Below are 14,508 nucleotides of genomic sequence, written 5' to 3' on the forward strand. Positions count from 1 at the left end.
CTCAGCATGTCCAGTGGGGGAAATTTGGTCTGTAATGTGGGAGGAAATGGCTTACCACCAAGAGTGCAGGATTTGACTAGTCTGTGCTTTTCCTCCCTGGAGAAACTGGCAGAACATGCCTGGAAACGAATCTTGAGGACATGAGACTGGGCTAGGTTAAGGGGTTTATTGGTAGAGGCCACACTCTTCTACCATTCAGAATTTAATATCCTGGCAAGAACATCTAGAGTTGATCCTGGGTCAGCTAGGCAGTTCCTTGAAGGTTGGAGGGAACAATGGTGTACAGGAAATGCAGAGGTGCTAGAACTGCCTTGGTACTGAGGCAGAGCTCAGAAAGTTAAAAGAGGCAACAATTGGGAGTGGAGGGCATGGGATGGTGGTTATAATTTAAGATCAGAATATCTGCCACTTTCTATGTGCCCCAGAAGGCCAAGAAAACAGTCCTTTCACTAAAATAGTAAATGCTCTAGAGAATAGGGCATAAGCATTGCTAAGAAACTCAGTGGCAGCCTGCAGGCCAAGGTTGATAGCAGGAGATACTGACAAAGAACTGGGTTCCCTTGTTTGAATGGAGAGAGGATTCTGGGACAGCAGAGACCAAGTGGCAGTGATTAGCTGTCAGGAGCAAAGCAGTAGTTACTATAATAGGCAGCAACGGATGGAAACCAAGAAGCCTGGCCCTGCCGGGGATCTGTGAAGATGGCTAGTGGACCACGGCAAGATAGGGACAAGACAGGTGGGCAGGCATCAAAGGTGTTGCTTGACTGTATTGCTCATAAAATACTAAGATTAGGTGAGATGTCAGCTGCTGCAATGAAAAATTACTATCCATCACTCATCCTTTCCAGATCTAAGCCTGTTCTTAGACCCACAACCCACTGATGAAAGGGAAGGCTAGCATATTTGAGGAAGAATGCTATGATGCCACAAAGGAGCATCCCACAAAGGGCATCAAAGGAATAGATAGCCACTTGCCAGAAAACCTACACACTGGGGAATAGGAAACAAAGACATCTTTTTAGGACCTTGGCTTTTTGGCTTAGAATGGGAGTTGGCAAAACATTTTTACTATGAAGAGCCAGGTAGCCATTATTTCAGGCTTTGTGAGCTACAGGGTGTTACAATTAATCAAGTATGTCACTGTAGCATGAAAGCAGCCATGACACCAAGTAAACAGCAGGGGCTAGAAGTGTGTTTTAATAAAACTTTATGTGCAAAAAGAAACAGCAAGCCAGATTTGGCCCACAGACTATAATTTCAAAACCCCTGGCCTTGAATGCAGTCAGTTTTCATAAAAATTCAATGCGTCCTTGGGAAAAATTGCATAGGCTCCTGATTGCTGTGTTCATTACTCTGTATTTTATAAACTAGAACGGCACATTAAATTATGCTGTTCAAATCCCCTATATCTGACCTGTGTTTGTGTGTGTGTGTGTTTGGTCTGCTTTATCTATAAATAACCCAATGAGTTTAGTTTTCAAAAACTTCCTTCTATGGAATTTCAAATTTCACTTTGTAAGTTTGAAACTGTTATTAGGTGCATACAAGTTTAGGGTCTCTATTTTTCCTAGGTGATTAAAACTTGTATCACCTTGAAATAATCCCCATGAACTCCAGTAATAATTTTTTCCTCAAGCTATACTGGTGTGAAAAGAATATAGCTACATCAGCTTTTGTTTTACAGTATATTTTTCATCCTTTGTTTTCAACCTTTCTATGCCTTTACATTCTAGTTGGTTCCTTATCAGCACAGAACACAACTTAAAAGTCTAAGCATCTTGGGAGCCAAAGCAAATAGGAGAAATGTTTACTTTAAATAAAAAAAGGGGGGGGGCAGTCAGGTTGCTGGCAGCCAATTTGCTAGTTAAAACAACCTAGCTACCTCTGACATATAGGATATTAAACAGAACAAAAGTGTCTTTAAAGGTAGTTTCAATACCCCTAAGGCTTCACAGGCTTACACATTGTTTTGTTTTGTTTTAATTGGAATTTTATCAGTTGCTCACTGATGACTTAACAACGCAGCTAATTTGGCTTTCCATAAGTAGTAGCTATGTTGATTAGTCTACTGCCAACAGCAAGGCAGACAGAAATGATCAGGGGTTCACAGCAAAGTTGCCTGACCCCAACTTACTAGAGGCCTTTATTTATCCTGCCCTTTGCTCTTTAAATCCCTTTACTCAGTGATACTTACCAAATGTGTCTCCATCTTTGCTGAACTTAAGCTGACTGGAACCCCAGGCGCGAACAAAAGATGTTTTTAATGTATCAGAGCACCTTGTTTTGGAGGAGGAGGGGCAGGGCAAGAGGTGGCACAGAGCCAGTGTTGGAGCTAGAACCGCAGGGCAGGAGGCGTTTCCAGCTCTGGATTCCTGTCACTAGCTTTCATGACTTTAACAAGGGCTCAGCTTCTCAGGCCTCAATTTCTTTATTGAAAAACAGGAAATGACTCCTTTATTCAAGAGAACGGGGTCTGGGACAAATAGTGACTCTAACAGTACTTGGCACACATTAGGGCCTCAACAGGGTGTTCCATAGTTAGTTCCCTTCCCTCTACTCTGAGCAACTCAGTGGATAACAGCATTCCTCTTGACTTGCGGTATACTGAAAATGGCTCTTTTCAAAGGAGATGGGATATTATTTCTTCTCTGTTCCCACTCCCACCAGTGAGGGACTCTTGGGATTTGAAGCATGCTTTACCTCAGATTTCAAATAAACTCATGGGGCAGGGGAGCGCTTACGGTGTGTGCGGGTGTGTGTGCAAGGCAGGGGAGGGAGGTTAGGGGATAGGGGAGAGTCCAGGCCTGAGCATCAGGGTGACCTATTTAAGGCTCCACCACTTACCAGTCATGACTGCGGAATGATCCATCTTTTCTGAGCCTGGGGTGGGGATAATAACCTCACTGACTTTGGAACTAAGGTAAGAATGAAAGGAAATAATATATCCACATTGTATCAACACACCTGCCCAGTGCCCACCACACAGTAAACATCTAATGAATCAAAGGCTTTCTTACGGAGGGCTGTGCCTCGTGCCACACTCACCCAAATCATGAACCCCACAGTTCCCCCACAAGCACAATCACATGTCATTTTCAACAACAGACACTTCTGCAGATAAAAAAGGTAACCCACACTTTCATTTTCTTTATTTTTCATTGATACCGTATGAATACAAAGTTTCTAGAAAGCTACAAAATGTCTACCACTTTATCAAGAAGGCATCAAAATGTGTCACTTTGCAAAGACATGAAAACACCTGCAGGAACTGACACAAAAATAGCATTTTTAGAGTGATGAAATAATTGCACTTAACTGTCATGGATATTAAAGTTATCACACATATGTACCGCGAAAGCTAGAATACATTTTTTTTTTTTTACAAAGCACTTTATAAAAAAATTCTCTGCACACAAACCCTATAATTTTCATATAACTATCATACTAAAGATAAATTCACTTTAAAGCCAACACTTAGAACATTTTTAAACAAAATGGTACCAGTACCTAAACACAGAAATTAACAAATACAAGAATACTGTACTGCCAAGAGGTTTAACCAAATGCCTTTTTGAAAGTTTCTGCAAATAGTTTAAGAAACATGTGTGAGAATTTGCCCCCCACCCCCATCTCTCCAATCTATCGAGAGGAACCTTATCACCCAGGGGCCCGTTCCAGAGCTCCCTCCCAGCTGCAGTACAATATCAAAGCGACCACTGACCAGATGAAGCGCTTACGTCACAAGCCCATAGTATACACGGGACACAGAGACACCGACTGTGAGAATCCCATTAAAGTCATTTAGAACGTGAACAAACACATGTGGCAAAACCAATTTACATAAAATTTAAGCATATTAAAGAATTAAAGGCTATTCGGGTTTCTTTTTTTAAACGTTACAAAATTTTTTTTTGTTTTCAGGCACGTACTGTTTTTGTTTTCTTTCTTTCTTTCTTTTTTTTTTTTTTCCTTATCTGCAGGCTAGAGCCTATAGACAAAGGCCTACAGAAGTGAATCTTTCAAGGAGGTAACAGGGAGATGTATATTTTTTTTTAAAGAAGTGCAGTTAATATCTAATTTACATAGTCAAACTAATCACAGAAAATGACTGATCCAAAATAATAATAATAATAGTAGTAGTAATAAAATAAGAGACCGGTTTCCAATTGATTTACACCTAGATTTTGTCAGCCTCTCTGAGAGACAGGGGAAGGGAAAACCATCTCATAATGAAAGGCAGACAAAAGAGCCTACCTGAGAGAGGTTGGCATTGCCTGGAATCTGACCCCATTTAATGAGGAACAGAGGGAACGTAACTGCCATTTCAAACAAACTAAAATGATGTAGTGTGGTGTATGACCGACTCACTGCAAATTCACAAAGAATAAAACAAGCTACAGCCTTAGGAAGTAGGACAATAAATACCAATATTTCATCTTAGTTAATGGTGCATGACTTCAGCGAAACTATCCTTGCAAATGCAGTAAATTTTAAACACAAGACTTTCACTCTTCACAACAGAAGCAATGAGTTTATGAGAGAAAACTATTGCCAAACCAACAAAGCGCAGTAACAGTTGAAAAGAGAAGCAGGAAAATAAGCATTTGATGAGTTTCTTTCCAGGGGTGACACAAGTATGGACAGGGAGGGTCGAACTCAAGCGGGTGACTAGCGCTCGTGTTAGCTCATTTTACTTTTCATCATTTGACAGGTTTTTTTTTTTTTTTCCTTGTAGAAATTTCTATAAATACTCACAACTTGGTGTGGATAGAAATCACTCCTGAAATTTCAGAGACCAGACAGGGTAATCTTAAAGACACCAGGGAGAGACAAAAGAACATACGCATTAAGAGTTCAGAGGCTAACTTTCAAAGATGTCTGATGTCATTTGGAAGTCTATATGGGTAAAGAACATTTTTTTTTTTCTCCTCCTGGCTTTTGTTTGGCTGGTGTTTTTGCCTTCTGGTCCTTTCCACGCCTCTTCCTTACCTCTATCAGTTTTCCCGATCTATACAAGGTTTTGATAAAAGCCGACACAGACTCTAAAGGGTTGCCCTTTTGAGGGCTGGAACATTCTTTGAAAATGCCAAATTGTGAATGGTGCTCTTTGGAAGTTTCTCATCGCACATTCGTACACAACACTCAAAGTCAACATTTTCGCCGTAAGAAGAACACTTCAATTGTAATGACCCTAACTCATTTTTGTTCTGCACTCGCATCTCGGTTCGAGGCTTCCAACTTCCAGAGTGGTATCACTGTGTAGACCAGAGAAGTGTGCGCTGTCGTCGGAATGGAAAAGAAAGCCTCCACAGAGACTGCACACGCACACGAGGGGAAGGACAGATCTGTCCACCGGTCGCAAGTCTGTCGTCTGTGTGGCAGTCCCCTCGCGCGGACGCACGGCCGGGTGATGGGCGGAGAGGACGCCCAGGGTCGCGGACACACACACACACACACACAACAGTTCCTGGGGTCCCTCCTGCTGCTGCTACTGTGGGACGGTGGTGGCGGCAGGCAGGGTCCGCGTCGCGCCCTTGTGGACAGAGGCCTGTAGTTGGTTACTCATCCTGGTAAACCAAAGGCATTACGGTGATCTCAGAATATTTTTGGTCTCTCTACAAATTATCGTTATATGGCAGCACTTTTCTAAGCTGGAATCTCAAACCAAAGGCACTTCCATGCTAGAGCGCAGAAGATTCATAAATAGCTAAGTATTTGGTCGTGAATTTAAAAGGCAACTTTAAAAGTACAATTTGCTTCTCAGAGTAAACTATGAAGTTGGAAAACCTTCCGTTTTGGTATATACATTTGAGAGTGTGGTCGAAGAACCACCTCGTGTTCAGTTTCCGATTTTAGACCAAGTGGTCAGTGTCCTCTAGAACTGGAGAAAAAATGGGCTTACGAAAGAGAAATGCGAACAATTTTTGCCTGTGTAGTTTCAAATACGAGGCCAATTCGTGAATGGATGCGGGGGCTGGGGACAACTAGGTATCACTAAGGCACTGCTTACTGGAACGCTTTGGCAGCTCTGAATTTAAAACTCCCTAAAAAAAGGAACAGTAGTAAGAGAAATGCTTCCAGCTTACAAAAGGGCTCACAGTTCCGAGGCAGCCTTCGGCACTGCACACCCTACACACAATGTCTCAAAGATTTAAGGCTTTTCAGAAATGACACGTGCAGGGCTTTGCCACAGAAACGTCAACAGAAAGAAAGAAGCAATGCAGACATATGCTCTCGCTGTCACAGGTGCGAACGCTAACGCACGGGATCGGTTCTACCCTTCATGAGGACAGGTGTAGTGTACCAGACAGAGCATACACGAACTTAGACAGATCCTATGTACCTGGTTTGTAAGACTGACTGTCATCTCAGCCGGTTTAAATAATTTAAGGTTGTACAAAAAACAGACTGCTAAAGCCACTACAGTATCGAGACCTAGAGAAGACTTGGGTTAAAGTCACCTGGGGACTTTCAACACCAAGTGCTGGGAACAGGGGCTGCTTTTTGGCTGGTCTGAGTGTGGGACATGGCGGCTGGGTTGCGTAGCAGGTAAAAATTGGACTCGAGATTCTGTGGCAGGTGAATTGTCCTCAGGGTAAGCGAAAAGGCTCATCAGCTTTTGTATCTGCTTGTGGCTGCCTCGTGTAGCTCCAATCAGAGAAGAGGCTCCGTGGGGGAAGTGGCGTCAGCATCGGGTCGATGCCTTGCTCTGGCTGAGGGGGTGGTTCTTAGTCCCCCTCTGTCTTCTGCACTGAGTCTATGCACATCTTCGTAGGGATCACTGAGGCATGAGCACCAAAGAGGAACCACCTTCACTGGAAGAGGCCAAGGATTAAGTGGCGAGGTCCTAGGGTCGCACCCTGATTCTGTCACTAACCAGCTGGGTGACTCTGGGCAAGTCACTTCCCCTCTGGGTCTCAACTTTCTCATCTGCTAAATGAAGGAGAGAGTAGGTTGTGCTCTCTTTTAGCTCAGTAAGGAAAAAAATCCATCACCCCCTGCTTCCAAAACTGGTCCCTCTCTCCTCCAACCTTAAAGATGCAGTGTTCCAAAGGCTTCCTTAAATTCTAAAAACAGCACTGAGTGTAGGGCAGAAAGCAGAAGACCAGAGGAAGCTTACCGAAATGAGGAAAGCTTCAACCTTGAGACCCAGACGCTTAAAAGAAAAATGAATGGGATGTCTTTTAAAGCTGGTAAAATGAGGAATGAAGATCAGATCACAGATGCACCTTACAGAGGTCCAAGCTGATCATGGGGATGGGGGTGACCCGCTATTCCCAACATCCCCAGTGATGAATGAAGGAAGCCTTTGTAGCGAGACAGACTCTGCCGTGGGAGATGCCCTGAAGGGGAAGAGACCTGGATGTAATGTCATTTGAGGAACCTTCCTACCTGCCTCTTCATGACCTAAAACAAAGCTCCTGGGACAGCAGCTTTCTTGGGGTGAGATTGGAAGGGAAAAAGAAGATCTCCAATATGGTATTTGTGACCTGCAGGATCTAGGGCAGGGGTCCTCCATTGGGGGTCGGACTGGGCTCCACGGAACGTGTGGCGATGTCTGGAGATATTCTGGGTCGTGGCGACAGCAGGGAGGGCATGGGAAGGCCAGGGACACGGTGCAGGACAAAGAACTGTTCTCAACTTGCCAACTTTGATACTTCAAAGCGGAGAGCCCCTGACTGAAGAGTAACACAGACCTTCTGGAATTCTGGAACCTGTTCTGGAGAAGTCCTGACAGTCATTTTAAGGCTCTTGCTAAGATGGAAACGAATGCCCACAGACCAGAGTCCAGTTTTTCAGCTCCCTCCTGGGTGACTGTGAGAGATGGGCCTCCATGCTCCCCAGGGAAGTATGAGATGCCCCTGACTCAAGGCTGGTGATGCAGGGTCGGCAGGAGACCTGGTACTCAAAAGAAAGCAGTAAGGACAGGGGCCTGGAAAGGCTTTTTTATGGTTGGGGAAGCTTGCCAGCTCAAGGGAGAAGACTACGACAAAGGATGAAAGACTACAGACAGACTTGCATGAGGCACCGCCTCAGAAACCCCACCCCAGCACCTAACTTGGCAGAGAAAGAGATGGCCAAGGGTTTGGGTAACTGGATCCGTGGTTAAGATAGGGAAAATATCTGCCCTAGAGAAAGTTTTAGGAGAACAAGATGAGAAGAAAAATTTTAAGGCTCCTAGAAATGTTTTTAAGAGCAAAAAGCTACCCTCCGGGTTGTTCATGCAAATGCCCCAAACTCAGCTCTGAAGGCATCTGGGGGAGGAGGGCACAGCCTGCCTCCAAGAGCTCAGCAGGCTGGGGGTGCCCTTCCCTCAGCCAGCAGAACCACCCTCCAGCTGCTCTTCTGGGGTCTATTTGTGCTTTGAAAAGTAAATCCTAAGAGGCCTCCTGGCAGACAGAAGAGCCCCATTCCTGTGTGGGAATGGGAATCAGATACTCCTCTCGCTGAAGTTCTGGGCTGGCTCTGGACATAGAAGATCCTTTACCCCCCCTTCATAGGGTCCTGGCTCTGGGAGAGTGGGGTTTCCACTGGGGAAAGATGTGGGAGACAGAAGCAAAAGGAACATTCCTAGGAGGGCTGCCCAAGAGAAGTCATTAAGTATGATGACTACGGCAGAGGCTTCGGTGTCTGCACGGAAGGCCAGATGAAAGGGCAGACCACTAGGGCAATCCTTCAAAGGCCCCTTAGAATCAGAGAATAAATGGTAGTTTTTTCACGGAGGGAAGACAGACATCAGAGTACTGGTTTTTATGAGAGGTGTGCATTCCAAATGGGAGAAGTTCTGCACTTTTTTCACTGGTCTTCCCAGGAACTGATGGCATGAGTCTTGGAGAAATCAGGCTTGGTCCGGTGGCTTGCTGGCCACAAGCGAGCCACACTAGACCCTCTAACCAATATCCAAGCAGGATCAGAGCAGGTGGTGGGACAGGGAAACGGATAAGTTACTAGGATGTGAAAGAACAAGGTATTTCTTTTCTGGCTTGATGAAAAAGCCATGACAGGTTTCACAACTTACAAAACTTCCTTCACGTTCTATTGAGTGAAATCTATTCCTGGCGATTCCAAGAATGTCACGTTCCTCTGGGAAGCTGGGGAGTGTAACCCTGTCTCCTTCCCAGTGAAGCACTTACAGAAATAACCCAAGACACACGGCCATTTCGAACCAACTCTGCCTGGGCAATGCTTTGGAATATCTGGGTTGGAAAGTTGAATTTCTCCTGGGAGGAGAACCTCCCGATGAGTCTGTTTGGAAAAAAAAAGTCAGAGAGAACGCTGGGCCTCTCCAACCTCAGTCAAACAAGTACTGTGACTATCGAGAGATGCTGAGAAACAGATGTTCTTTGAGAAGGTATCTATCTAGATCTAGGGACACAGACTGAACTATACGTGTACACGAACATATCAGCACCTAGCAAACTGGTGAATTAAAGAGATGTTCAATAAATATGTCTGATACTGTATGTGTATATGTGTGGATGTGTACACAAACACACACGGACATACACATTATGGCAGGTTACTATGCACACTGGTTCACCAGAAAGAATTTATCCACAGGCTGGAAAGGATGCTTGTAATTTTCTGGGGAGCAGAGATGCTAAAACTGATGAGCCTTTTTCTTGTTTGGTTGGTGAAATTTCTCCCAGCCACAGGATTTTTCACTACTTTGCAGCTCACAGTGCAGTATTCATGCCAATTTTCAATTTTTTGTTACTAAATTTCAGTGATTCAAACATTTACTCATCTTGGTAAAAAATTTGGTTGTCCATATAAAATATAACTGCACACACAAGACTATAAACATTTGTACGTTTAGGTTTTCAGTATTTATCTACTTATTGCAAAAAGAGCCATCCTTTTTTTTCTTCATTAAATAATCATCACATTAGTACAATACAATTTTATATTTTTTAAATATACTATATATGTTAAGGATAAGGGGTGAAGTTTTCTTCCTTTGTAATACCTGTTCAAGAGTTTAATGGATTAAGAGATTAGTTTTCACCTTGAGAAAAAAAAAAGTACAAATTTGTCTCATTAGAATATTTCTACCAAGCATTTAAGGCTATATTTTAACATTTGGCTTCAAAAAGAAAGAAAAGTTTCATTTAAAAAATAATTTAGTGAATTACATTCTTTCATAACTTCCACCCTAATTAGTTACAAAGATAAGTCTAAAGATTCTTAGTTTTGTGTACTAATTTACATTTATATTTAAAGATTAATTTTACTTGTATCTTAAAACAAGAATTTTATGTTGGAAAGAACAAAACAAAACCAGAACTAAATACATTTGTATAAAGGCTGTAAATGCCCCATGGCAAATGTTCTGTCTCAATTTTTTTTTTTTTTCCTATCACAATTAGAGACAGGTCTCTGCAGACAGAGACCTGGGTTCTTAAGGTTCACCTTTCCCGAGGAATTGTGGGCTGCGGATGTGAAGAACACATAGAAACCACTCAGATTTCTCTTTTTACAACTGTACCAGAACTTCACAGCTACAATGATAGTATGAACACATGAAAAAAAAATAATGACTTCACTCAAACAGGATTTAGAAAAGTCAGGGTGACCTCAGGGCCAGGGCACCCCCCTGTGTGGTGAGGTTTACAGTCAGTCATTCAATAATGGAGAGTGTGTGTGTGTGTGTGTGTGTGCACGTATGTGTATGTGTGTGTGTGTATATACAGATATCTATATATATATAAATAACCATGTTCAGTCCTTTACAAGCCTGTAAATATGATGTTGTGCTCCATGTTCACTATTTGAAACTTCAAATACACAGGCCATGCACAGGAGAGTTTCTTGTGTATCCCTGTTTGTTACCACCTGTTAAAAAAAAGAAAAAGTATATACTTATATATACACAGACACATAGAGGGAGAGAAAAACCTCGACATATGCAAACATGGTCCATCTGTGCCATGGCAACCAGGGTTTGCTTGGAGAGGGACGGTTTCAAGTTCAGCAGGGAGACTACTGCACATGTCCCAGCCTCAAGCTGCCCCCTCCAACATCAACTCAGGATAATTAGGGGTCTGACTTGAATCCTAGCTGAATTCTAGCTGAACTTAGTTACCATGTATTTGCCATGTATAAGACATACCTTACGGACAGGGTCTCACCCCTAATTTGAGCCCACAAGAATTAGTTCGGGTTTTTTAGGAGGTTTGATTTCTTTACAACAAAGACCATTTTCTAGAATCCTGTCCCACTAGACAGTTGTTTACCTTAGGAATTGCTTCCTATCTTATTCTTAAACTTTTACTAGATTTGTTTCACAACAGCCCACAAGAGACGTGAGCTCCACGAATACTAGCTCAGCACTGTTAACCGGCTGTGCTGGGACTCGGTACCATAGACGCTGAGTAAGGCACAGTGGTAGAATCACATCAAATGATCCCTCTTTCCACGCACACAGACTTTACCTTTTGAAACATACTCTGAAACATTCATCTGCTTCCCCTCTTGGTTCAAGTCACTGGACTCCAGCTCTCTCCTCCTCGTGCCCGTGGCCTTAGCCTGTGTTCTTCCCTTGAGTAACCAGATCTGACCCAGGTCCCTGCGGCCCCTCCCCACTAAACCATGCCTGCTTCCAAGAGCAGTTCTCAGAAGAAACTTTCCAAGAAAAGCAAATCTAGCCCACTTCCCCACAGTTTCAGTGATGCTGTTGTGTGTCTTTTGTCTGAAGACAGCTCGGTGTCTTCAAATACTGTGAATCTGAGGGCCTAGTTCAGCATGTCACTCCACCCTCTCACCGCCTACTGTGGGCCGCATCACCCATTCCATTTCCCTTACTCTCAAGGCATCTGAGGGTATGGCCCCTGACTGAAGAATACAAACTCACACACTTTTAACTGTCCATTAGGGCATACAGTACAGTAAGAACACCTAGATTTGTGTTTTTGTTTTTGTTTTTAACATCCATGTCATTCAGTGGGCTCTAAGTTCCTGAAGAACGGGGACCGTGTTTCTTAGTAACTAGCTTGGCACAAAACAGTTGTTTAATAAAAATGTGTCTGTGTGGGGCGGGGGGGAGCCTGGGTGGCTCAGTGGGTTAAAGCCTCTGCCTTTGGCTCAGGTAATGATCCCAGGGTCCTGGGATCGAGCCCCACGGCAGGCTCTCTGCTCAGCAGGGGGTCTGCTTCCTCGTCTCTCTCTGCCTGTCTCTCTGCCTACTTGTGATCTCTGTCTGTCAAATAAATTAGGAAAAAAAAAAAAATCTTAAAAAAAAATGTGTGGAAGGAAAGACGAGTGACACAATAGTCAACATACATTAACTACGTAGTGTACACCCGCTCGGTACGAACTGCTTCACACACACTGTCTGGTATAATAGCACAACTTCATGAGCGGGTGCCCGGTCACCTCCCCCTGACAGCAAGTGAGGCCAGGGAGTGGCCCAAAGGGTACACAACTGTCACCAAAGAAACGTTAACTCTGACTTCAAAGACCTTTTTCCCTAACCATGAAGCCAAGCTGCTCTAGACAAATGAATGGATACAGTAATAGATTATTGACCTTTTTTTTTTTTCCCCCTGGGTAATAAAGATTTGACTGAGTATTGGTTCCCACCTCCATCCTTCCTAGTCTTACTTCCTGTCCCTTCCCTCACAAATAGAAGACTCCAAGCATGCAGGCCTTCCGTCCTGGAAATCTCTCTGTCCCTATATGCAAAGAAATGCCATGCCCTGGGGCGCCTGGGTGGCTCAGTCAGTGAAGCGTCTGCCTTCAGCTCAGGTCATGATCCTGGGGTCTAGGGATCGGTCCCGCATCGGGCTCCCTACTTAGCAGAAAGTCTACTTCTCCCTCTCCTACTCCCCCGTTGGTGTTTCCTCTCTCGCTATGTCCCTAACAAATAAATAAATAAAATCTTTGAAAAAATAAAATAGAAAAGAAACGCCACGTCCTGCTGTTCTTCCCTCTGGAACAGTCCTGGATCCCCTCCCCTCCCCCACGGCCATTGTCCAGGGTACCAGCAAAGCACCTGGCCTCCCCCACCGGAGCCACCCTGCCCCCTCCTACTCCCGGTACACAGCAGCCACAACGACCCTGTGAACAACACAAATCTGACAAGAATGCCCTCTTGCTTAACAACCCCCATGGCTTGTATTCAACTTCCAAACTCTCCAGCCTGTAAGGCCCAGGAGCTCCGGCCCCATCTGGCTGGCCCACCCAGTCAGCTCCTTGCTTTCCTCTCTCTTTCTCCACACCAGCCACACCAGCCACACCAGCCACACCAGCCCTCCCACCTGCCCGCCCACCTGTGGTACTTTTCTCTACCCTCTTTGCCTTAGTCATCTGGCAAGGATGCCTCCTCTATCTCTGCCTGAGGGAAGCCTTCCCTGACCTCCCTCCTCAGGTCAAATACTCCTGGCATCCGCTCTCTGGGCACCATGTACCACCCTCTGCCAGCCACCAGCCTCCGTGGGGTTTACATCCATTTTGCGATTGCTTGAGGAGCGCCTGCCTCCCTCAGGGGCTTCCGAGATGGCTGCCCCCCACCCCCATCTAGTTTACGTCCCAGCCCCTGACAGGTAAGTACACACCCATGAGACAGCGCTTTTCTTGGTAAATCTGAAACATGTCTGTTTACCCATCAAGGCAACTTAAGCACCAGCTGTTTACATGCCTTGAGGATGCCCCATTCAATACTCTGTACGCCCAGGTGTCTGTTTCCCAAGGATACCACAGGCAAGCATTGTACGAATGTCCTGTAACCACTTCTTCACCTGCCTCTTTCCCTGGAGCAGACCAAGATTTGCTCTGGAATAGGCACTGTTTTGCCTGCACTGCACTCTGACAGTGATTATAATTTCTCCACAGTTTAGCTAAATGAAAGCAAATATTCTCAACAACCTCTGAGGTGGGGCGTCTAGACGAGAGCATTTTGTTTATAAGTGGAGGAGGGAACGGAGTTTAGAGACGTTCAGCGACTTATCCAAACCAATGTCCTTAAGTAGAACTGCATCTTAAACCCCAGTCTTCTGACTGTGTGATCATGAAATAGCCGCAAAGTAGCTTTCCTATCCTTCTTAGTCTTCGTTTATGTCTGTCACCAGCTCTGTGACCTCAGGGAGGCCTAACACTCCTTATCCATAAAAAGGGAATAAATACGACCTCACAGTCTGCAGTGAGAATTTCATATCACATTTACAAAGGATTTAGCACCGTGCCTGGAGCCTCCAAGATCTGCCTTACCGTCTTGCAAACTCTCTAGGAAAGACTATGTTCTATTTATCTTTTTCTTTTTTAGCCTCCAGGCCCAGCACGGGGCTCGAACTCGTGACCCTGAGACCAAGAGTTCCCTGCTCTACCAACTGAGCCAGGCAGGTGTCCCGAATATGTCCTAGACTTCATGATTAAGATTCAAAAAGAGGAAAGAAAAAAATGTTTCTAGCAACCGGTATGTATGTATGTCTGAATGCAACTCCAAAAACAATGGGAACACTTGGCCTGTAATTCAGAGACAGTCTTCCTCAGTCTGTCTGGATATTGTCA

The 14,508-nt window shown here is 44.4% G+C and overlaps 1 protein-coding gene across 10 annotated transcripts in view; it reads right to left on the bottom strand.

Annotated features, from left to right (window-relative positions):
* Positions 1-3,118: 3,118 nt before the first annotated feature.
* Positions 3,119-14,508, bottom strand: part of TEAD1 (TEA domain transcription factor 1) — a 261,228-nt gene continuing 249,838 nt past the window's right edge. For all 10 annotated transcript variants that reach the window (XM_059408043.1, XM_059408047.1, XM_059408049.1 and 7 more), the window contains one exon: positions 3,119-10,836. In XM_059408043.1, coding sequence (XP_059264026.1) covers positions 10,723-10,836 — 114 coding nt within the window. In that variant the 3' untranslated portion in view covers positions 3,119-10,722. The remainder of the gene's footprint in view (positions 10,837-14,508) is intronic.

The sequence above is a fragment of the Mustela nigripes genome, chromosome 1, assembly GCF_022355385.1.
Source record: "Mustela nigripes isolate SB6536 chromosome 1, MUSNIG.SB6536, whole genome shotgun sequence".
NCBI lineage: Eukaryota > Metazoa > Chordata > Mammalia > Carnivora > Mustelidae > Mustela > Mustela nigripes.